Source organism: Toxotes jaculatrix, chromosome 9 (genome assembly GCF_017976425.1).
Source record: "Toxotes jaculatrix isolate fToxJac2 chromosome 9, fToxJac2.pri, whole genome shotgun sequence".
NCBI lineage: Eukaryota > Metazoa > Chordata > Actinopteri > Toxotidae > Toxotes > Toxotes jaculatrix.
In genome coordinates this window covers 13235200-13259609 of record NC_054402.1, presented here as the reverse complement: position 1 = coordinate 13259609, position 24410 = coordinate 13235200, and the positions used below count along the sequence as shown (strand labels likewise).

Sequence of the window (24410 nt, the reverse complement as noted above, 5' to 3'; positions counted from 1 at the left end):
AGAAAGTGGATAGGTTTATTTCCCAGAATGCAAACCTATAAACCTTTCAATGCCATCCTGGTCGGGTTCAGACAGCTCTGTCCATTGGTTGTAGAAAGGCTGGTTTTGTTGTGTGTGATGCTATTCGAAGGAGGTTTACCGCCTCCTTCTTCTGTAAATGCAATGGGATTGTGGCAGACTAGGATGTCCCAAAGGAGAAACCCTCTCTTTCAGGGAATATTACTGATGTCTCCCTTGGGTGTGCCCCCCTCCCCGCCTCCCCTTACAAAAGTTTTTTTTTTTTTTTTTTTTTCTATAAGCTGTTTTCTCTTGGGTGGAGAACCAGCTAATTTTGTAGTACTATTTGGCATGGCTAATGATGATGCCAATGTGCTAAATGTTCTAGCTGAAGCCAAAAATGGAGACATTTGTCAGTACAATCTGGTTTATCTTGAGAAATCTGCCTCCTTTTGTTGGTCCAACTCTGTGAGACCAGCTTTTGAAAAGTGAAGCTTGTCTCCTCAGGATCACGCTATGACATGCCAGACCATACAATGTAAATTAAAAACTTCCCTTCCTTGGTTTTACTCAAGGAAGGTGGTTAATCAAAGGTCAGGACGATGTGTGTTCTGTTTCTTTTGTAAGAAAAAGTAGATAAAAGCTACAACACACTTGCTGGTGTTGTATGCAGGTGTGTGCCCTGTTGAAGAAAATCCCCTTTTGCCATTCGCAGGTCCTAAGCAATCCCTGTGCTGCTCTGGTCTGGTGTGTGAAGGGACTGACAGACAGGTTTTGACTGTCTGTAGGTCGTTTCCTCCGGCCTCAAGTCCATCTGTCCTCTGTAAGCTGCCTGTGAACCACATCCGAGGGCTTCAGACTGCACAACAAGCTCCTACAGGAGAGCTCATGATGTTTTCGCCACTATGGTCTCACTCTTCACTCAGCAAACTGTTAACAATATACCTGGATGTCATTATTGTTTGCAATATAATAAAAGAAGTAAAATCTGCTTGTGTTTCCTCCTCATTTGTTTTGACCTGTCACGTATTATAAACAATATAAACGATTATAAACAGTAGTATATTTGAACAAACGTAAATTAAATTTAAAGTTTGCATTTGTGAGTAACAGTTCGTTTGAAGTTGGATAAAAAAATATGATTTGACAGACACAATTATACCCAGTAAGATCATATTATCTAAAATAAATGATCAACAGTTGACAGACAAGAACTGTTAAAAAAATAAAAGAAAAAACGTGTTTTTTTGTTGTATTTTTTTTTTCTGCTGAATTTCAAGGATCGAAACAATTTTTTTTTAATTATAAAATTATTATTTTATCATAAATCGACAACGTAAAATCAAGTTACAGTTAAAGCTTCTATGGGGAAATAAAAAAGACAAGAACAGTAAGAAAAAAAAACAGAAAGCAAAGCAAAAAAATGGCAGATTAACTTTGTGCGATTGTAATATTTGCTAAATTACTCAGTTTTAATGTAAATGTATGAGTTTTAGTAAAAATGTAGTCTTGAATCTTTTGATATTTGTGAATAACAGCTTTAAATGATGCTTATGATTTTGTAAATTCAGTCAAATAACGTGTGTAAAAAAGCCGAGTGAGTGTTTTGCTTAACATTATGAAAAAGTTCAGGTGAAAAACTGAAATATTTTTTACAGGGGAACCGATTTTTTTCATGACGCAAAAACGTATCGACGTAGAGTCGTGACGTCGAGGGGACCCCGGAAGAGAGTTGCAGAAAGTGGAAAACGTTTGGACAACGTGAGTTTGTGTGTGATTTTTCTACGCGGTTGTTAAGTCTACAAAGTCAGCGCCAGTCGTAAAATATCATCAAGCATCGTCACAACGACATAAAGCTACAGTAAAGGTAAGTAGGAAGTAGTATTAGCTACGCATTAGCTTCCAGAATTAGCTTACTCCGCCAAAGCAGCTCCTTCACTCTGCTAGTTTTCACTCCAAGTTTGAGAAAATAAAAAATATTTGTTCCCGATTGTAACGTAAAATAAAGTAACTGAAGTTATTCAGGAGACACAGTGTTATAGTAGGAGAGGATAGGTAATGGACATGTTTTCCAAAGTTTCCTGTTTCAAAGTCAGATTCAGATGAAGTGTCTGTTTATTTGGTTAATGTTTTTTTTTTGTTAATAAACCAGTGCTTTGTAATTTCTCTGTGTGTGCTGTGACTCCAAACTCACACAACCATGTCTGTGGTTTTCATGACTGTCTTGAAATCAGGATCAGGCTGAACATGGCTCTGAACAAGTCCATGCATCCTCGGAACCGGTACAAAGACAGACCTCCTGATTTCGCTTACCTGGCCTCCAAGTATCCAGACTTCCAGCAGCACGTGCACACCAGCCTCACAGGACGACCTGTGTAAGTACCTGAGACTGTACTGACTGTGTTTGATGTTTTTCCCACTCAAGTCATCTGCACTGTCAGTTAATGAGTTTTCCATCCTTGACCTCAAATCTCTCACCGTCCACATCGGTTCTGATCACACAGAAGCTCCAGTCCCTCGTCAGCATGTAGCTGAAACTGTTATCAAATGTCAGATGCCTGAAAATTTTGCATAAAACTGTTTATCCGACTTGCTACTTAAACATGTAGGATAGTCTGGTAAGGTAGACAAACATGGATGGCCCATGTCAATACAAATCCAATAAAATACGTTCTGGGACTGGATGCCTCGGTGTTCTCTGTCCCCATGGGACATCACAAGCACAACTTACGGATTTCAGTTGTAAGCACAGAAAAAACAATGCACCTGGGATTTTAAACTGCTGTCAAAAGACCCCGAATATCACCCAAAGTAAAGATGCCTTTGGTGGACCAGGATTTAGATTCAGACAGTTTATTGTCTGGATTAATTGCGGTATTATGCCAGAGCGGTGTGTGTGAAAACACCCTGACTGTTTACATTTAACATTTTTCTCAATTACTGCGTAGTGTATAGAAATAATTGGACCAAACTTAAGCCTACAGGAATGTGAACATTCATTATCATGCATTATCACCCAGCATCAGTGGCTGACTTCACTAATGCTCTTGTGGCTGAACTGGAGCAAATCCCTACAGCCAGGTTTTACAGTCTGTTGGAAAACCTGAAACCAGAAGAGTTAGAATAGAATAGAATAGAATGCCTTTTATTGTCATTATACATCTTTTTTACATGTACAACGAGATGAAAAGCAGCTCCTTCTTCAGTGCAACGAGTGTAAATATATACAACACAGAAAAGAATAAAATTAAATTAAATAAGTTTAGTGCAGATATGTCGAAAATATATAAAAAGAAAACTATACAAAAATATGAAAAGAGAATTATTTAAAAAAAGGGGGAAAAATATATATATATAAGAGGGGAGGGGTAAAGTGCACAGTTCAAGGAAGTAAAGGCTGTTATAGCAGCATATTAATGTCCACGGTCTTAGAATGAGGTGTTCAGGTGTCCACATACTTCTGGCCACAGGCTGTAGTAATTGAAGCCGTGTCCACAAACACCTCTTCACCAACATGCCAACCTGACTCAGTCAAACCCTGAGGATCTCATTCAGCACTGCTCATGTCCCAGCTGACTGGATCTGATCTTTACTGCTCATTCAGCTTCTGGCAACAGCAGGAACAACCACACTGGACAAATGATTAATGGACCCAACATCAAAAGAGATTTTTTTTTTTCTTTTTCTCTCCATCCTTTGTTTGCTGCTCTCTTTCTTCATTAGAGAGACTTCACAAAGTATGTTCTGTGTGGCTCTTCAAGTCAAACTCCCAATTGTAAAAATAGGTTAGTGTGTCAATCAAAAACTGACCAGCAAGCTTCCAGTTTCACGTCGCACTGAGACCGGACACAAATTAAATGAATGTAACACTGTGTACGTGTGTGTGCATGTGTGTGCGTACGCCCTTCACAGCGAGTTGCTGCTGAGAAGTCATGATGTGAAAAAGTCCAGGCAGGAGAACAAAGGAAGAATATGTCTGGTGGGATTAGTGGTGTTGACGTCAAACAGTGTGAGCTCATTATTGTTGCTGCTGCTGCTGCTGTGGGAAAGAAACATGAACTAGACCAGCACCACGTCTTTAATTTTTTTTTTTGCTGTGTTTGGGCAGATGCGGCGCTGGTAGCTATGGTTTGCATCTAGAATTTGTCCTGTGTAGTAAGTGAGCCACCTCTTCCTGTCGTGCACTTGAATCTTGGTGGATGTTTGTGTTTCTGCCACACTCCTGACTAATAAAACCCTCATAAAGGAAAAATGTAGATGAGTGGCAGGAGGTGAGTTAGAGGGGAAAATTTAAACTGAGCTTCAGTGATTAGTAGATTGACAGAATTTCATAATCAGTCAATCTTTTTTTTTTTTTTTTTTTGAAAGCAAAAATGCCAAATATTTGTCAGCTCCAAGTTTTCAAATGTGAGAATGTGTTGCTTTTCTTGGTTGTTTATAGGAAATCAAAAATTTTGGGGTTTTGGACCAAAGCTGCAGCCCTGTATTTAAACCTGAGACAACGTAGCTCTGGATTGAGTGGATGGATGAACGAGTTTTAAATTGAATTAAAATGCCTTTATAGTTTATTGACGTCCTTCTTTTCATGTTTTCAATATGATAGACATTTTAATAGTGTTATAATAACCATCAAATACAAGACTACAGGTTTATTAGACTGCATTTGTTTTATCCAGGTGTACCTAATAAACTGCAGACTAAGTGTATACTTCCAGTTTGTGAACAGTTTTATTTCTAGAAAACTTCTTTGGTACCAACCGAAATTATTAAGTATCAGTAATTGTCAGGTGTCGAAAGTTGGTTGTTACTTATTCTTTGATGAAATGTTTCCTTGTTTAGATAATAATTCTGCAGGTCTGTGAATGTATTTTATGTAGGCAGTATTCTTGTGCATCTGCTTGGTGTTTTCCAAAATGTTTTCCAAAAAAAAAGTTTATATTCCAAATGTAAACTGGAAAATGGAAACGGTGTTTGGAAATCTTCCACAGACAATACCCAAAATAGCATTTACAGTTTATCTTGGTTAAGTTGGTTCTAGTCTCTGTAGGATGACGTCTGATTGTCTTTTTTTTTTTTTTTACTATTTATTTATTTATTTATTTTTATTCTCAGTCAATACAAACATTTCTCAGAAACAAAGGAACCTCCAGAATGAATGTAAGAACTGACAGTCATTGTTGGACCTGTGTTTGAGGTCTGCTGTTCATCTGTCAGGACTCAGACACACACTCTCCTCCCTCTTTGTTTGCGTTGCGTGAAACAGGTACCACGTCTGCTTGGTGAGGAAATCACTTGCTATTGTCATGTTGTTATGCAGATGAATGCGGACATGGTGTCACCGCAGCGAGTCGGAACATCTGTGTGTGTGACTGCGAACATATTGGTGTGGGCTGATCCTTTGTGGTTGTGAGGTGGCCAGTCAATCATATTATGGCGGGCCGAACGTGCATGTGTGGGCACGCTGTAAAACTCGACTTGTCCGTCTGTGACAGGTGTTAATTATCAGTTTGTAGTGTCACAATGTCTGTCTGTGGTTCCCTGATAGACGGACAGACCACGTACAATGGGCTGGCAGTGTTTGGACTAGACATCTAATGTGGAAGTTTAATTTAGACAATTAGAGAATTAGACACCCAGCCAGTAGTTGCGTGTGTGATTTATAAGACAACAGAAAACACACACATAAACTCACAGAGCACTTTATTAGGAACACCATACTAATTCTGGGTAGTTCCTCCCTTTGTTCTCAAAACAGCCTCAGTTCTTTGTGGCATTGATTTCACAAGATGTTGGAAATGTTCCTCTGAGATTTTGGCTCATGTTGACATGACTGCGTCAGATCATCTCTGCAGATTTGTCAGCTGCACATTCAAGCTGCCAATCTCCTGTTTTACCACATCCCAAAGGTGTTCTACTGGATTCAGATCTAGTGACTGGGAAGGCCACTGAAGTTCACTGCACCCATTGTCATGTTCATGAAACCAGTTTGAGGCGACTTTTGCTTTGTGACATTATCATGCTGGAAGTAGCCATTAGAGGATGGTAAACTGTGGCTATAAAGGGATGAACATGGTCAGCTACAATACTCAGATAGGCTGTGACATTCAAACGAGGCCCATGGTATGCCAAGAAAACATTCTCCACACCATTAACACTGCCATCACCAGCCTGGATTGTTGACACAAGGCGGGTTGGGTCCATGGATTCATGCTGTTGATGCCAAATTTTGCCCCTACCATCTGCAGCCTCAGCAGAAATCCAGATTCATCAGTCCAGGCTACATTTTACAGCTGTCCAGTTTTGGTGAGCCTGTGGCCACTGCAGCCTCAGATTTCTGTTCTTGGCTGACAGGAGTCAGTCTTCTAATGTGGTCTTCTGCTGTTGTGTCCAAAACACCTCAAGGATGGACGTCTTGTTTATTCTGAGATGCTTTTCTGCTCACCACAGTTGTGAAGAGCGGATATCTGAGTTACCGTAGTCTTTCTGTCAGCTTGAACATGTCTGTCCATTCTCTCCTCTGATCAACAAAGTGTTTCTGTCTGCAGAACAGCTCAATAAAGTTTTTTTTTTGCAGCATTCTTAGACTTCTAGAGTTTATTCTGGACATTGTCACCTTTGTCAAAGATGTGCTGACAAATCGTTTAAGCTGTCGTTGAAGCAGGATTCCATATTGATCAGACATTGACTCATAACAGGAGAACAAGCTGGAGTCAGTTGCCAGTTAATGGTTTTTGACTACAACATGAACGGATGTCCAGGATTTGTGTCTAACTTTGTGTGTGGTATCAGCTCTGGATGACTGTCTGCAGAAATTTGGCTCTTCGTCCCCCGTCAGTCTGTCATTCCATCAGTGGGGGGATTAGTGCTCTTTTTTCTTTTTTTTTAAATTTCCGAATGAATTCATCTCCTGGGTTTTTAAGTATTTAAGCAGCGAGTTAGGGGATGAGAGTAATCTTGGGGAGACACTCACTCAATCCTCGGGGGAGATGCGTCTCCCCTCATTTAGGGTTCGTCAGTGGAGGGGACTGATAGCAGTGGGCAGAGAGTCGAGCTCAGACCAGAGACAGACGGAGAAGAAAAAGAAATGTTGTGGATGTGATTGGAATTGAAGCAGGAAACAGATAAACCCCAAAATAGTCAGTTAGTGTTTTTTTGTTTCAGTTTTTGGGGAAGGAGAAGGAGGAGGGCTCAGATCGGGGAGATAGAGGGGAGGGATTAGGAGGCATGAATGGGTATTAAAAATGCAACAGCCCTGGTGACATTTAATTTGGCAGTCATATGCTTTATGGAATGGGAGATGATCGTCTGTGGAAGGATTTTCACTTCCGCAATTGATGAAATGTTCAGTTTTGGCACCAGTTTTGTTCAGAGATATATTATTAAGCATGTTCTTGGCAATAAAGAATAAAAGAATGAACAATTATGAGCTCCGATGCCACATTTTAAATTGATAAATGTAAACTTATTCTGATCTGCAGCACTTCTCTGACTGGAAAGCAGAAAGAGCCATTAATATACAGAGATATTTTTTTTTAACCATCTGATGGGAGAGAGATAAGGGAAAGTCACTGCCTTAAATCACTAAATCTGTCGTGAAGAAGCTGTGCTGTGCCAGGTAGAACCATCACTGTAGTCCAAATCGTTTATCTGAAAACCAGTTAATTATGAGGTATAATTGGGGTTGTGTTGAGGCTGGCCACAGGGTTTCGGTTAAGCAGCTCAAAATTAGCGTTGTTGAGCTGACATGAACAGACCCCATTATCCAGACTCCTGTCATTGGTTAAATGGTTGTCGGCTGCTGAGTAAACATCACCCCCAAACCTAAACAGAAAATATTTTTCCATTGTTCTTTTGTCACTGAGCTGAAAATGGCAGCAACATTTTCAATCAGATCTGTCGCTTTTTATTTCCACAGTCTTTACTCAGACATTGTCGCGTTGAGGTGTTTGATTTAGATTTAAAATTTTCCACCTTTTTAACTATTTGCTTCAGTATTTTAAGGGCAAACGATACTGTATTTCTTTTGTATTTTTCAGCTAATTTTCTGGAAACTTTCCTCATAATTTCCTAAAAAAAGTAGCTGGTATTCATATGCAGGTTAGTGTGATATTTCCAACACAATTTGGGGACCTAATGGCTGTGTTTACACCATCAGCACATCTGCAGAATTGCAAAATATGACAAAATGAGCTCAGAGATATTCAAAGTCGGTTTATCTTTAAATGCATGTTGCATTTTAAGTGATGTGCTCGTTTCTGCTCTTGTGAGGACTCAGACTGTGTTTCACTCAGTGTTTTAAAAGAAAAAAACACCTGACATGAGAGAAGAAGTTGCTGCTAATCAGCACAAAATTTTTCTCAGCACATTAAGAGTGAAGCAGATGTACCTTGAAGGTCACCTCTCTGTGGACAGAGATGTGTGTGTGTGTGTGTGCTGCTTTGTGTGCTTTCATGCTGATCATGTAACGTGGAGGTGAGAGCGAGGTGTTTGTCTCAGCAGTAAACTCGCCTCTGGTTTAATGATGGCATCCTCTTCATCCATCTGAACCTGCACCGAGGACTTTTCTGCTTCTCAGCACTTCAATCTTTCTTTCTTTCTTTCTTTCTTTCTTCACCTGCGCCTTCTCACTATCTGGTCCTGCACAGTCTCACTCTACACCTCTATCTTATCCATCTCACCTGGTCCAGTTGTATTTTACCTGAACACAGGCTGGAATCAAATTTTAAGCCCTGACTGACTCCTGATTCCCGCCTCTTTTCCTGCAGCCTCTCTAACAACCTTACAGTGCACAATATCTTATCTCATCACAACTTTTCCTCTCATGTTTGTCCCACGCTGCGTCCCGTCGGCCGCGTTAATGTCGTAGGCACGCAGCGGTGCACCTACGTGGCAGCGGAGACGTAAAATTCGCGGGCACTCTCACGCTCCGTCTGGCATCAGCCATTGCTCCAGCGTGGCCGGATTTGCGTGCTCTCCTCTTCTGTTCTGTTCAGTAGGTGGGGTTGCCATGGAGACATTCGCAGTGCTGCTGATGGGAGTGATCGGCCTGCATTGCACACGCAGACAGAGACACATACGCTACCGTACACACACACTCTCTCATCAGGGGCTAAAAATAGAGGGCTGGCCTGAGCAGCCTCCCTCTCTGAATATTGATCCTTATCTAATGATGCCTCTGAGGAGAAATGAAAGAGGGCAGAATATCTGAGAGCTGGACAGATGAGAGAGGCTGGCCTTCATTTTGGGAGAGTGTGAGCGTTATTGCTGATGTATCACTATCACTTGCCTCATTAGCCTGATTCCTCCCTGAAGCTCAGGCCGTTTTCAAAGAGCAGATTCTTCACTGGTTCGTCTTTTGTAAACGTGTCGTACGTCCTCAGAGGAACCAGGTGTTAGTTTTTTTTTGTTTTGTTTTTTTCTCTGAGAGGTCACACTCCTTCAGCAGCTGATTAAACTGGACCATTAACCTAATATGTTCATTAGGTAAAGTGACTCTGGGTAAGATTGATGTCAGACTCTACAGGTAAATCGCTTCTCATTTGTATCTGTCTTGCACCTGGCTGTAGGAGGGCCGTTTGTCTTTGTTATCACTCCTGAATGAAGATGCTGAGTTCAGTGGCCATAACCACTGCAGCAGCAAAGCAGGTCTGTCTCCTGTTTTGCACCCAGTTCTGTTTAAGAACTGAAAAAACTAAACTGGGCTCACTTGTTTTCTTCATATTTGATCAATATGAGAGATGTGAGGAAGAAAGAAACAGGAAATGACACGCAACAAAGGTTGTCAGCTCGATGTGAACTGGGGATGTAGCAGCCATTGGTCAAACCAAAGTCCTCCCCTGTGTTTTACATCACCTTCACAGCTGTAGTTTGGTTCAGTTAGCCCATACTAAAGGGAAAAAAAAAACACCACATCCTCACTCAAAAAAAACTATGGCTGCAGTCACATATCTGCAGTTGGTCTACTTTGTTTTCACATCACAAACCACAAGCTACACCTGAGTCTGACTGGGACCAGAACAAGACCCAGGACAAGGTTAACCTCCTTTGGAGATACAGGACTCTGTAGAAGCCCTAAACCCATTCACTGCCCATAAACCATAAACCTGCGTTTCCTAACTGGAATATCACCCTCCAGCAGGTTTGCTGTATGTCAGCTTGTGCTCATCTGATTAAATAAGCACCAAAAAAATATTTTGGAGCTGTAGCTCCATCTCTACCAGCTGTAGATGGTTTTTTTTTGTTGTTTTTTTTTTCCACTGGAATATGCTCCACACCAAACTTGTGAGGTGCCAGACGCTCCCATCACCAGGATGTGTCTAATTGCCAAGGTGTGAAAGTGCTCAGCGAAGCTTTAATTATACCTATCTCGCCCACTCTTTTTGTGTGCCACACTCATGCCTGCTTGTATGACAGCTGAAATCATTAAACATGTCGAGAGGACAAGACGGGAGAGCCGAACGAGTGGGACTGAGGATTGGGAATAAAAAGTGGGAGGTCTTCGTCGTGTGGAAAATGTGCATTTCATTGTCATTAGCAGGGGATTGTGAACTGATGGGCTGCTTATCTCCCTATTGTCCTTCGTCTCTGTGTGTGTGTGTGTGTGTAATGTGAAGTAATGGGGCTCAGTGCAGAGAGCGGCACCAGCAGAGTTTAGTGTATTAAGAGCAGTTTGGTAATTTACTGTCAGGCTACCTCACTGGTAAAACAAAAGGATCAGCAAGAGGTGGAAAAATTTGGGATTCATGCAACCTTTGCCTTATTGTTGTATCCTTGTCCACCATTCCATCAGTAATGATAACATATTCAAACCTTGAGGTTAATGTTAACCAAACTTTTTGGAGGAATAAACAAAGGTGGGCAGTAGAGTTATTACCCAAACCTTTTTTATATAAACCAAACCTTTTTTATATAATGCCCCTTTGTGACATTTAAGTAAAAACGTTACTAACTAAACTAAATGACTTATTTTATATAAATCAAATGGTATAAAATTACTGAAATGTCTGATGAGTCAAACACAATTACAGGATTTGATACTTGACAGTTTTCCTTCCAGTTTTCTATCCTTCTGATCCAAAATACAGTGTGTAACTACTATTACTACTATTAACTATTAAAATGTTTACATGAACTCATTTGCTCCATGTTTGTTTCTCCTCCAGTGTGAATTTCAAAGAGCCAGAGGCCGTACGAGCGCTAACCTGCACCCTGCTGAAGGAGGACTTTGGTTTGACCATCGAGATCCCACTGGAGCGTCTGATACCCACCGTCCCCCTGCGCCTCAACTACATCCACTGGGTGGAGGACCTCATCGACGGCCAGAAACAGCCGCGCAGGGGCATCGACATCGGTACCACCACTACTGTTTGTGTCACTTGCTGTACATGCGTCACCTTAGAGTGTGTGTTAGTTATCACTTTCATTATAATGCGGTAAGGATGCTTCAGAGGGAAATCTGAGCCTAAAAATAAGCTTTTCTTTTATCAAGCTGTGTCTAACTGCGACAATTTGGAAAAAGGATCAAAGTTGATGCAGTAGAGTCAAACTAATCATCTTTTTTTGACTCCTTATTAAAACCTGGAGGCCCTTGGAGCTCACCTGACACTAACATGTCTCTTCCTAAACATAAAAGAGCGCGGGCACACTATTTGATTTGTTTAATCCGACTGATGCATGTCTCATCTTCAAGGAGAAAGTTCTCCAGGATTATGATCTCAAGCAGAAACTAAACTTGAATAAACATGCAGAGAAAAAAACTACAAAAAACCTGTTGAGGGTTCAAGTGATCGGCCCGGGGTTAATTTGAGTTGTTTACTCTTGATGTGGTTACCAGCAGCTCAGAGCTGAACACGAAATGTCAGTAGGTGCTTCCAGCTGGCACGCATGAGGCCCGTCACCCCCAGTGTTCCCAGTGTTCCCAGCACTTACCAACTAAATCCCCATCCACATGTCACAGCTTGTTTGCTGTTCTGTGTGTCAGAGAAAGAGCTGTCTGTCTTTGTGAGTGCTGTGATTGTGCGTGTGTGTGTTTGTGCGTGTGTTTCTTTCTATCCTCTTTAGAGCCTCAGGTCACTGATTGGTGACCCTGAATGTTTCTGTTAGCAGATTGAAGCTGTCTGCTCCCTGATAGATCACCACTGGGCGTCTCCTTCACTAACGTGATGCCACCTTTGTCTGAGCCTGGACTGAATTATGCAGCGTCGGTCCTTGTGTAATTCAATAAAACCTGCTCTAACTGACATTAATTGACCAATATGGCCACTAAGTTAAAGACGATGCATCAGAAACACACCTTCATACAATCATTTACTTTAAACAGCATCCCAGAATATGTCCATACCGATCACTCAGTCATAACCATTCATCATCATGAATGCATACATCAATGTCACGCTGCTAGAAGTGTGTGTGTTGTTTGTGTTTCCTCAGGCACTGGGGCGTCTTGTATCTACCCCTTGCTGGGAGCCACAATGAACGGCTGGTATTTCCTCGCCACAGAGGTGGATGACATCTGTTTTGACTATGCCACGAAAAACGTGGAGCATAACAACCTGTCTGACCTCATTAAAGGTAAACGTGGTCTTCTCATTCTGAAGAGCAATGTATCTCAAGTAATGAAGAGTCATGAAGACAGTGAAGTGACTCATTAATGTCAGAAATATCTGCTGAATGTTAATTGTTAGCCTCCGTTTGGTCTCAATCTGTGTCACTGTGATGAGACTAGAATTGTTTTGTTAATCAAATAAAGTCATTTTGGCCAACATGCTTTTGTTCCTGCTTCTACATTATAAGGATTTGCTGCTTTTCTTATGTGATCGTAAACTGAAAATATTGGGGTGAAGCCAACATCCTCAAAGTTTAGAAAATTAAGGTTCTCATCTCAATGTTTTTTTTTTGTTTGTTTTTTTTTTTACTTACCCCAGTTGTCAAAGTTCCTCAGAAGACTTTACTGATGGACGCCTTGAAAGAAGAGACAGAGATCATATACGACTTCTGCATGTGCAACCCTCCTTTTTTTGCGAACCAGCTAGAAGCAAAAGTAAGTGTTCCTCCACCACAAATAATTTACTGACGATTTGTTTGAATCTTGACTTCTTTGAACACCTGCACTTCTCTTATGGTGAGTAAACGCAGCACTTGTTCGCTGATGAGAGCTCCTCCAACATGAAACACTGTTTGTTTTCGCAATAGTAAGAGGCTTCTAATGGGATTTTATCTTAATCTCTGTCTGCCTTGTTGCTCTCTCCAGGGGGTGAACTCCAGGAACTCACGGCGACCTCCTCCCAGTTCAGTAAATACAGGCGGGGTGACAGAGATCATGGCAGAGGGCGGAGAACTGGAGTTTGTCAAGAGGATCATTCATGACAGCCTACAGCTCAAGAAACGCCTGCGGTGAGGAAAAAGAGCAGGACTTTAACCTCAGAAACTGAAACCTGACCAAAACATGATATTTGCAACCAAATATAAACCAGATTTATCAAACCAAATCATAGACGGAAACTGTAGGTGCTCAGGACTGCAGAGCCACGTATTTAAATTGGCAGATGGATGTAGAAGAACGCTGCAATTTTGTTCTTTCTGAAGAGGCTGTGAGAGGTTTAAATGGCCGCTGAGAGCACAAGTGAAGGGGAGACACCAGGAGGTGAAATGGGCAGATGGGTTGGTGCACAATGATGGAGCTGTTACCCACAGTTGGTTTAATGATTTTGGCACGCGCTCACTGTGTGCTGTATCCGGGAGCCCACTGGGAACAGCTGTGTTTGGGTGGGTGGGGGCGGGGGGCGTTGAGTGGGGGTGTCTCCAGCGGTCGTCACTTTACCCTTCCCTCGTTACCAGGGCTGTCACCGGGGCAGCGGAGTGAGACACGGGTAGAGGGATCTGCAGAGTGGTGCTGTTAAAACTGATTAGACATGCCACACCTGCTTGGCCTCCTTCAGGGAGTGCAGTGTGTGTGTGTGTGTGTTTGTGTGTGTGTGTGTGTGTGTGTGTGTGTTTGCATAATGCTTCAGTGGAAAGATGAGCAGCCCTGAGAGGGGCTGATGTTAACACATGCCTGCTCTTGTGTGGCTCCGTGTTACACTCATGTAGTGAGGAGAGAAAGTGAGAATGAACCCGGTCTCATTTAGGTTTGAGGCTCGGGCCAAACCAACCGGAGCTGGGCTGTCACTCCCAAAAGCATGCTGGGACACCATAGCCACCAGGTGTCCATGGAAACACTGCCAGCTTCTCCGATTGGTCCTTTGAGATGCTCCACCGCCACACCCTGCTCCTCTTTCCCTTCTTCTTTCCACTGAAGTGTAATTACTGTCGGATAGGGCCGAGCCACCTCAGTTCCCAGTATAATGCACGTCCACATGCCCAAAACCCCAGTTAGAAATGAGGTAACGCTCCTCATTTATCATGCCATTGATATGAAAATTGTATGCCTCCGTAATAAGATTGTAATCACAGGTCTGTGCTTCAGCAGCATGTGAAGAGAAAGAATTGAATATGGATACTAATGCAGCTGCACACTTTGGGATGTTTGAAAAGGGGAGGGTATTCGGGGAGCTCTTCTCGGTGTTGCTCCCCACTGTGTCGAAAAGTGGGGAACATCTGTGAATATTAGAGCTGTTCAATATTTCATTGTGGCAACTAAGGCTGACATGTTGCTCTCCCCACCCCGTCACCCCTCCGGGCATCTTCATACCTCCCAAACCTGATTACGTTTTAGCGCCCTTCCTTACTGTCAGTCACAGGTTTCAGTGGTTTTTAAGGTGTAATTTTGTCGGCTGTGTGCAGGGGCACAGGTTTGGTTTCAGAGGTATTGCAGTATAATAAAAATAAGAAAAAAAACAAATGCTGTGGAAATTGCAGCATTAATAATCTCCTAACCTTACTTAAAATCATAAATACTTAATGATTATGAGTTTGTTTTATTTGGATCCTTAGTACAGAGAACAGTGTCCTTTAGCTTTCATAAATGTTCAAATATTAACTGAGGCTGCAAAGAACAGTTGTTTTCATTTTCCTTAATCTGTGGATTATTTTATTGATTAATGGATTTACTGTGTAGTCCATAGAATCTCAGAAGATAATGACAACAACCCATCACAGTGTACCAGAGCCCAAAGTGAGACTTTCAGATTTGTTTTGTCAGATCAGCAGTCTAAACTCCAGTGAAAAATAAAAGATAACTTACATTTTTTAAGCTGAGAAAAATTGCAGACGGAGTAAAAGTATTTTTTCCAGGTCTGAGTAGTGTCTGCACTACCTCCACAACCTCCTCCCTGTACAGTATGTAGCCCGAGAGGGACAAACACAAGTTACTTGTTTCAACTCAGAGCTTCTTTCATCTAGATTTTGGCAGCTGCACAGTCAGAGAAAACTGTTTAGAGAGGTTTAAGTGAATAGATCAAACGCACCTGTAAAAGTGAAGGTGACAAAGGTTTCCCCAGTGGAACTTTACATATTTATTTATGACAATTTATATGTTTTTTTCTTCTTCAGGCTGTAGCCATTGAATAAACACCAGATGACTCGATTTAATTAGTATCTACTGAAAACTAAACCGACCCCGACAAGGTTTGTGGAAGAGTCTTTCTTCCAGACTGACTCCCTGATGTGTTTATCGTTCCTCTACCTTTCCTGGCTGGACTCTACTGCTTATTGATCAAGACCAGCCTCGTCTCTTTATTGCACAGCAGAGATTATTGATCAGGCCTCCGCCACGGGACGACTTCAAAACGTCTTTTCCTCCGCTGTGGACCACGGATGTTTTTCCAGCTCTTGTGCTGCTCCCTTAAGCCCACCTCAGCTCGTTTGATCTCTGCTTGGTAGTTCACACACGGGCTGCCAGTCGCTGACGCAGTCACACACAGCTGCTTAATATGGATTCTTTTTTTCTGCAGGTGGTACAGCTGCATGTTGGGGAAGAAATGCAGCCTGACACCTTTGAAAGAGGAGCTGAGGAAGCAAGGGGTGAGTAGCCAGTGAGACCCAGAACCAAGGCAAACACACACAAATACATCTGCATCCACAGCTTTCAGGGAGTATTACAAAGCAGCCGCGGCTTTTTGGGTCTGAGTTTGTTCATGCAGCAACATGCCACTCTGCGCAGGGCTTCATAATGGCTTGTTAAACTAATCTTAGCCTCCAATCTCAAACCAGCACTCTTCTGGGACTGAGTATTGATGTTAGACGCAGGCGGCTGTCGCTGTGGAGGGAGCAGATACCCAGAAAACTATAATGGATCAGCTCTCTCTGATATGCCAGCTGAGCAGTGTCAGAAACGAGCAATGAGTGAACCGATTTCTGTGCATGACCGAATCACACGGCACTCTGTAGCTTACATGCATTAGCGTCATTAGCCTAACTAATCGCCCAGCACATGACTCCTGACTGCTGCAGGCCCCTGGTCCCGTGCCAGTCACTTCCCTCACACGCTCAAAAGTCTGAGGGATGGCAGGTGCCCTCCTCCAGAGGTTTCAGGGTGCCGTCTTTGCTCATCAGAGTGAGTGCAGCCTTGGCTAACATCCAGGGAGGAGTGCGTAGCCTCATTTTAATGTGTGTGTAAAAGGAAACCTGGCCTAGTTAATATGCTAATGCCTTTATCACCCATTACTCAATTTTCTCTCCAGTGTCTCGTCGTGTCTCTTCATGTTTTTAATTTATAAAAACCTGCCTCGGATACAGAGCTGTTTGACCTCTGACTTTTATTTAAGTTACCCCTCTCCCTCCTATTTACTGAAGCAGTCCTCAGAGACTGTTAAAGTGCTTTGTTAGCACAAGGGCTTTCACACCACATGTATGCCTTTTTCACATCATGGATCCATGCTCTTTATTTTCTCACCCACGATTAGAGACGTGAAGCCAAAACTCACGGGGTGAAAATGTCAGAGATCAACCATCAGAGTGTGTTGCATGTTGAGGATTCACCGAGCGCTTTCCAGGATCGAGGTTTAGAGTAAACTGATAAAAAAGATTTGATGATGGAGAGCTGTTTTGCGTTTTATCACACATACTGTACATATCTCTCAACCGTCACTCAATGCAGCCTGTTAGTTCAGTGGCATACAGCTATCATCAGTGTGCTGGTCCTTTCTAAGTCTGTTTATACTTCCTTGTTGCTCAGGTGCCCAAAGTCACCCACACAGAGTTCTGTCAGGGACGGACCATGCGGTGGGCTCTGGCCTGGAGTTTCTATGATGATGTGATTGTCCCGGTAAGTCTCTGCAGATTTTATTTCTGATCCCTGTGTGCTTGAGGAACTACAGTCCTACTGCCCGCTTCAGACTCAGCAGACTGTTTTGTGGTCATTTTGGCTGGGTAATGAAATTCAGTACCTTCATGGTATGTTATGCTTCAATCCTACTGGAAAACAGTACAACCCAAGGAAATAACCTTGTTAGCATTGGTCACTTTCCTACTTCAGGTGCTCCCCACATGCAGGTGGCTGTTTCCAAAACCTCCTCAATAATGCACCGCCTCTGTCCTGCTCCATCCCCTCGCCTCTCTCCAGACTGTATCCTCTTTCCCTGCTGCCCCGTTCCATTAGAAGCACTTATTCCTTCCTCTGGGGAGATGTTTATGTGATTTTTAACATGCCGTAGCCAGGCAACAGTTGCCAGGGCGCGACTGCGTGCAGACACACACCATATCGTCTTGCATGGACAGTGAGAGTTGGAGATAAATAGAAAATGGGCACAGTGAAAAAGCCAATGATTCTGTAGTGGTGACAAACAAATAAAGGAAGGTGGAGGTGGTCTGCGGGAGCAGGAGAGAGGCTGTATGATGGCGGCTGTTTGCATTTGTGACTCCTCAGCATAAAATCAGTTGAGCAGAAAGATTGGCCTACATTTTCTCCTCATCGTCCACTTTCATACAGATCCACCATCATTTACACTTGGGAGCTGCTCACCATCATCATCGAGCAGACACCTCTACTGTGTGTGTTGACTGTGTGCGTGTGTGTGTGCTTACATGACAGAAGTTTCTGCATGTGTAATTCCTGGCATGGTTGACTTCCTAATTCTGCCTGCGTGCGTGTGCTCTTTTGCTTGTGTGGTATAGTGTATAATGTGCATGAGGGCCTCATTAATGTTACATATAGACTATAACATATGTGACGTGCATGCAACTGTGACCTACTTAACACCCTTATTACCGTGTCAGCCTGCAAACTACTATTACTACCACTGCTTCTAAGAAATTGTCCTTTACAGGTGACACTTACAGTGAAATGCCACAGTTGAGTTAATAAACCAATCTTAACCTCTGAATTCCCGAGGTTAACCTAAATCTCACCCAAGAAGTTGTCTTCAAAATAATCTTTGGCATTAATAGACTGAAGTTAATCAGTTTCCAAATTAAAAATAATCAACATTGCATTGTTTTTTTAAAAAAAAAAAGAAAAATACTAGTTACAATTAAACTACTTTTATTGGGTTTTCATATCTGGAAACATCAACACGCAGCTGTAGCTGCTGAAAGGGTAAAATAAATCTGCCTACCAGCTCCTATAAAACTCACTAGAGGTTATATCATGTTTGTTTTATTTTAACTTGTTGTGTGGATTAACTTATTGTATTTTAGTTTCTCTTTGCCTTTTCTGTACTGGTTAAACAAACAGATATAAATATAATGTGTTAATTAGTTAGCTTTATGAGAACTACAGAGGGAGATTTTGTTACCTTTGAGCAGAGCCAGGCTGGCTACATCCCCTATTTCCAGTGTTTAAGCTAAGCTAATTGACTGGTGGCTGTGGCTGTATATTTACTGTACAGCCAAGCAGCGAATACGCCTGTTTCCCAAAATAGTACTCTATTACTTTAAAGGTGAAATAATAAAAAGCTTGTTATTTAAGTCGGACTTCTCATTACCAAAAAAGGAAAGATTCAGAGGATGGATTGTAGTGAAGGAAAACTAAAACAGGTAAAGAAATCTACTCAGTGCAGACAAAAGAAACATGCACACACAGACAGAATAAAAGGACTAGTGAATGGAATAAATGGTGACTGCCAGGCTTTATCTGACACATGAGGCACATGTTATTGTTGCTCATACAGGCCTCTGGCAAGAAGAGGTTCAGGAGGGTCCAGAGTTCAGGAGTCCATGCCGGAGGTTTGGGACTTGACAAAAAGGAAAATGGGGGTTGGGAGGAGAGGCGGTGATCAGAGTGTGAACAGTGTGTGTTTGCCTGAAGGTGAAATCTGCAGCATTTGGCTGCTGCAGTGTGTGTACGTATGTACACTCAGGAGGTCAAGATATATGATTGAATGACTGAATGAATTATATCTGGAGAGAACAGCTCTTGTTGGCTTTTACTGTGCCTAGTTTTCCAAATTGGGCTAGGCTTTCATTGTGAGGTTGCCACCTACCCCTATCGCGTGTGTGTGAGTGTGTGAGAGTATGCAATGAGGTGAGAGTGGGTAAGTGGGATTAATAATGGATTGAAAGAGTAGAAGAGTCAGAAGAGGATGTGATGCGGTGGAGAGGTGTGTATATTAAATTGTGCACATGTGGGTTTTATTCTCTTTCAATGTGTGTTTGCGTGTGCGTATGTTGACTACCTGTGTGTGTGTGTGTTTCTGTGTTTATGTAGCAGTGTATTAGCACAAGAATCTGTGTCAAGGATGCTCGGTACAAACAGACAGGTTTGGCTTGATGGATTTTATTGATTTCCTTTCCTTCTACATTGAGCTGCAGGGCTCGCAGAGTGGGGAGAAAATGGGGGAGAGACATCTGTGAGAAACAATACGAAATGAAAGAAGCTCTAACAAGCAGCCAGACGAGGCAGCGTCCATCCTCAGCCCATTAATTATGTCCATCTCCTCTAAATGTGCATTTTCAGGGAACATAATTTTAACTAAAAATCAATAATGATCAAGACTGAAAAATCCTTTTACCTGGGGTGAATTGTGTAGCTTTTTTTGCAGTGATAATGAAGCAGATGCAGGGAATTTATGTGGATTTATTCCACATTATATTATATTAATATTATATTAATTATACTGTATTCCAGATTTACTTATTACTCTTAGAGCAGTTAAAGAAAGAGAAAATAAATATATATTATAAACTATCATTTTAAAAATGACTCTAAGGTCTTTGTCTGATTCACCAAATTGAATGAGGAATCAAAACTTGTCACCAAAACAGTGCAGCAGTGTGAAGGTCACAGTCTGCTCCTTCCCTCTGCTGTTTGTAGGTCAGTCGGCCATGCTGTCTGCTCTGTCACTGTACGCTGCTGCTGCCCCCCTCCCCCCCCCCCCCCCCCCCAAATGTCTCCCCACTTTCAGTTGGCCTACAGTGACATTTGAGCGCAGCTTTGAAACATTGGCTGCAGTGGACACGTAGCGGACGATTGCTGCAGGACGTCTGTTGTATTCAGACACGGTCGGGTAATGACCTCCACCGCCATTATAGTGTGACATTAGAGGGGATTAGAGATAAGGAACGGTGTTTAATTCATTGCAGGTTCAGGTGAAGCTCATGTGGTTTGAGCGCCCTCTTGTGGTGTTTAAATGAACGTCTGTCTACTACAGATACTCATCCTAGCTTTAGGTATCAACCCCTAGGGAGTAATGATGTATACCTCATTTATCTAGTTTAATTATTCATTACAGTTTTTAGAATTTAAGACACAAAAAAAGAGAAGAAAGCTGCAACTTGCCACAGTGTCTTCTGTGACTTCAATTTAATCTCAGACTGTATAAATATTAATTAATACAATCGATTCAGCTCCTTTTATATGAGGTTATTCGTTGCTTGTTTATATCTGGTTTAGTGGGTGTGAGTAACCACAGCCTTGGAATAATGCATGAACCCTCCCAAGTAAAGGTTGTTTTTCCTTTTCTTCCCATTCGCTCTACATTGTGTGAACACAGCATCAACAAAACGGTGCCTAAAGCTTTTGAACAGTCCTGTGTATATAATCAGTTAGCAGTGATTAGCACTAGCACCTAGTATTTTCTTGGGACTTTAAAGCCTTAGTAAGTAACTGGATGGCACAGTGTGTGTGTGAGTATGTGTTTGTTCACTTGAGTTGAACTAATATCTGTGGTTCTCTGACTGGAAAATTGCAGCGGCTACATGGAGCTGCTGTCATGCCCACATACCTGATGAAGGTCAAACAGGCTGAAACAGCCTAAATTAATATATTCCTGCAGTAGCAGAGAAGCAGAGTGTAGGAGTTTTTTCCTCATTTTTATTCAAGTTGTGTTCTCCTTCTGTCACACTTTTAGGCGTACGGAGGCTTTTTCAGTTTTTTTTTTAAAGCGAGTGAGCAGCACCAAGCCACACTCAAACTGAGGACTGTGGTTCATGGTCGGCATCTTAACTGGCATTGGTGGTTTGACAGGACTTTTAAAACACTGCATATCACATTTGGTGTCACATGCAAGTTTTTGTTTTTGTTGATATTCAGCTATGGAAATATACAGCGTGATTTGCCTCCTGTTCCTCACCTACTCAGTGTAATATTTATATTTACAATTGTGTTAATATTTGTGTTGGTTTTACCTAATGTCTAAGATATGTGTGCAATTTTATCTGTTGTATCAGTGTAAACCTTCCAACCTTTTATTAGTTATGGTGGAAATATAATATCATGGATGAGGAGCTGAGGGGGTCAAGTGTTGTGGGTTCGAACAAAGGATATGAGGCTAACAGCTTTGTTTTCAGAAGGGGAGATAAAACTCAGAAAGGTGCCACACAGTGTGAGAGTTCATGTGTGCTTCCTGTGGCTGTACAGAAGTCAAGCCAAAACTAAATGCGGTTACTGAAGTCAGTGTTTGAGTATTGGTTTAGTTTTTGGTTAATTCTCACAGATGATTGTCCCAGACCACATGACTAGTGTGGTCTGGGTAGTAGTAGTGACTCTGGTATAGTGAGTTTCACTTTTAAGTTGCAGGAAGAAATGTATTTCTTTCAGGTGCCTCTTATTAATCATGTTTGTTATAAGAAAACATTTTGTCTGATGTGATTAAGCTTTTCCTTTGTGTAAACCACCACCCTTCACTGCCCTCTGTTGGTGGACTTCGTATGGATATAGTATTTTGGACTTCTATTACCACTCAAGTAATTCCCAGCCTCTAATGTCGATGTGTGAAAGTGAGGACCATAACAACATAAGAAAATAAGTAACAAAATAGACCAAATAACGAAAACAAAGTAGTGTGACTAATAATGATTGTATAAAAAGTATGAGATAAGTAAAGAGGGTAGACATCTAAATGGTAGATGAAGAGCAACAACAAAAGAGCTGGAAATGTTCCTCTGATATGTAACCTGCAGAATGTACTACTGTGTTTCAAAAATTCCCCTCTGTTGTCATGTGTAATCTAATCTATCTGAATATTTCAGAATTTATCACTTGCCTATTGTAAAATTATCTTATTGACTATGGTACCACAGGTATCCATGGTATTGACAAGGAAACAGTTTTACATGTCCAGAATAATCTCTAGCACAGATTATTATTTAATTCCCTCTGGTTCTCCCTCAGTCTCCTCCCAATAAGAAGCGTAAACTGGAGAAGTCACGGAAGCCCCTGTCGTTCACACTTCCAGAAGCAGCACTGAAGGAGCTCCAGGTCAAAGCCTTGGCGATGGGCTGCTCTGCCTCCACCCCTGTGGACAGCATTGCTGCTCTGCTGGAGAGGACGCTCACTGACCTGAGGGTAAGCCTTCCAGAGCTGTGCCGTCCTGTCTCAGAGTATTTATTAATTAATTTCTGTGCCATACTAAGCAATACCTTAAGCAAGTAGAGTTCACTAACGTGTTGTTGTGTGTTTGTTCCCAAATTGCACTGTGAATGAATTTTGTCCTCCCTACACGTGGAATACCTCACAATAATAATACAGTGCAGTACAACCACACAACAGCTTCACACATTTCTGTAGAGCTGAGTCGACACCTCTCTGACACAGTCAAAGCAGAAACAAAACATTAGAAGCTTCAAGGTCACAAAGGTAGTGTCTCTTTGCAGATTATTGTCCCCTGTATGTAGCAGCATTAAATCAGTAAAACTAAGTGATCAGCTTGGTAGCTCACACACACACTCCAGTCACTGTTTGTCTTCTTGTGGGGACAGGTGCTGCACAAACGTGTCCCCTGCAGAAAGCAGGAGCAGAGCCTCTTTCTGACAGCTGTGGAGAACACATGGATCCACTGTCGACAGAAACGACGTGAACAGAAGCGTCAGTTGCGCGAGCTTCCCAGAGCGCCTCACTGTGCTGGAACCAGCTCTCAAACCACCGTGGCCTCAGTTGCTCCTGCCGCTCCTGCCCCACTCTCCCAAAACCAGCCCGCCTCCACACAAAACAATAACACCCAGGGTGATGGCACTCAAGACAGAACCGCATCTGCACAGGAGCTAGCTGAACAGCAGCCTGAAGAGGAGACTGGAAATAGCTGCTGTTCAAAGGAGACGAGTGCAGATGTAACACAGAACACGACTGGAGGACAGAAAGAGGTCTCAGAAGATGTAACTGGTGAAGATGTGGACATGGAATCTACAGGCCCAAAGGAAACACCTGCCGCGGCAAGCCAACCGCCCTCAAAGCGACCCCCGAGCCCCGGTGCCATCGAACACTTCCTGTTTAAGTGTCTGCTGAATGTGACACTGGAGGAGAGCAACGTGGTCATCGAGATGCACTGGGTCGAGGGTCAAAACAAAGACCTGTTGAACCAGCTGTGCACTTACCTGAAGAACACACTTTTAAAGTCTGTCACAAAGTCTTAAATGATCAGAGAGAAAACAGTACATTCAGGGGAGAAACGATGGTAAGTAAAGTTTCACAGACATTATTTTTAGAGGTTAGCACTCAGAGCCTTTCTGTTGAGACGTTTCCATTTGGCCAGTGAAAATAATTGTCCCTGTTTATAACTGTATGCAGAAATTTATGGATCCACTGTAACTGCAGGAAGTTTATTCCAGCAGAGAATCACAGTTACCTGCTGCCATTTTTTTCATTTCAGATTTTTTTGTACTTGTTAGTTTACCTTTTAAGGTAGTACATACTGTACACCGGTAGTTTGTCCTCAGAGTCATAAACCAGAGGAATAAAATATAAATTTTTATAACATATTTGTCAATTCACTGGTTCTTTTATAGTCTTTTGCAGTGATGCAGTGTATTTAAATGGCCACAAGAGGACAGTGTTTGTGTGTCTTCTATAAGGAACAAGTCCCATATGAGGATTAAATCCTTTAATTGCTTAGTTTTAGACATTGCCTGTGTGAATGGCTTTGGCTTGGCAGTTGGCAGTTGGCACGTCTTAAATTTACAAGAAGCCTGTGTAATTCAGGATGCTCCTGGAGCCACTCTGCCTTTCCTGTGCCTGGATGACTTTCAACAACTTTCAGTATTGTAGCCACTATTATTACTTCACTGAAGCAGACACATTTCCTGACCAGAGCTGAGTGAATAAC

The 24410-nt window shown here is 42.1% G+C and overlaps 1 protein-coding gene across 1 annotated transcript; it reads left to right on the top strand.

The window, feature by feature from the left end:
• The first annotated feature begins 1723 nt into the window (after window positions 1-1723).
• On the top strand, window positions 1724-24033 carry mettl16 (methyltransferase like 16). Its single transcript, XM_041047329.1, has 10 exons — window positions 1724-1864; window positions 2232-2372; window positions 11160-11347; window positions 12427-12567; window positions 12921-13036; window positions 13247-13389; window positions 15888-15957; window positions 17111-17200; window positions 22484-22657; window positions 23071-24033. The coding sequence occupies exons 2-10, from the start codon at window positions 2245-2247 to the stop codon at window positions 23719-23721; spliced, it is 1701 nt and encodes a 566-aa protein (XP_040903263.1). The 5' UTR covers window positions 1724-1864; window positions 2232-2244; the 3' UTR covers window positions 23722-24033.
• The last annotated feature ends 377 nt before the right edge of the window (window positions 24034-24410 follow it).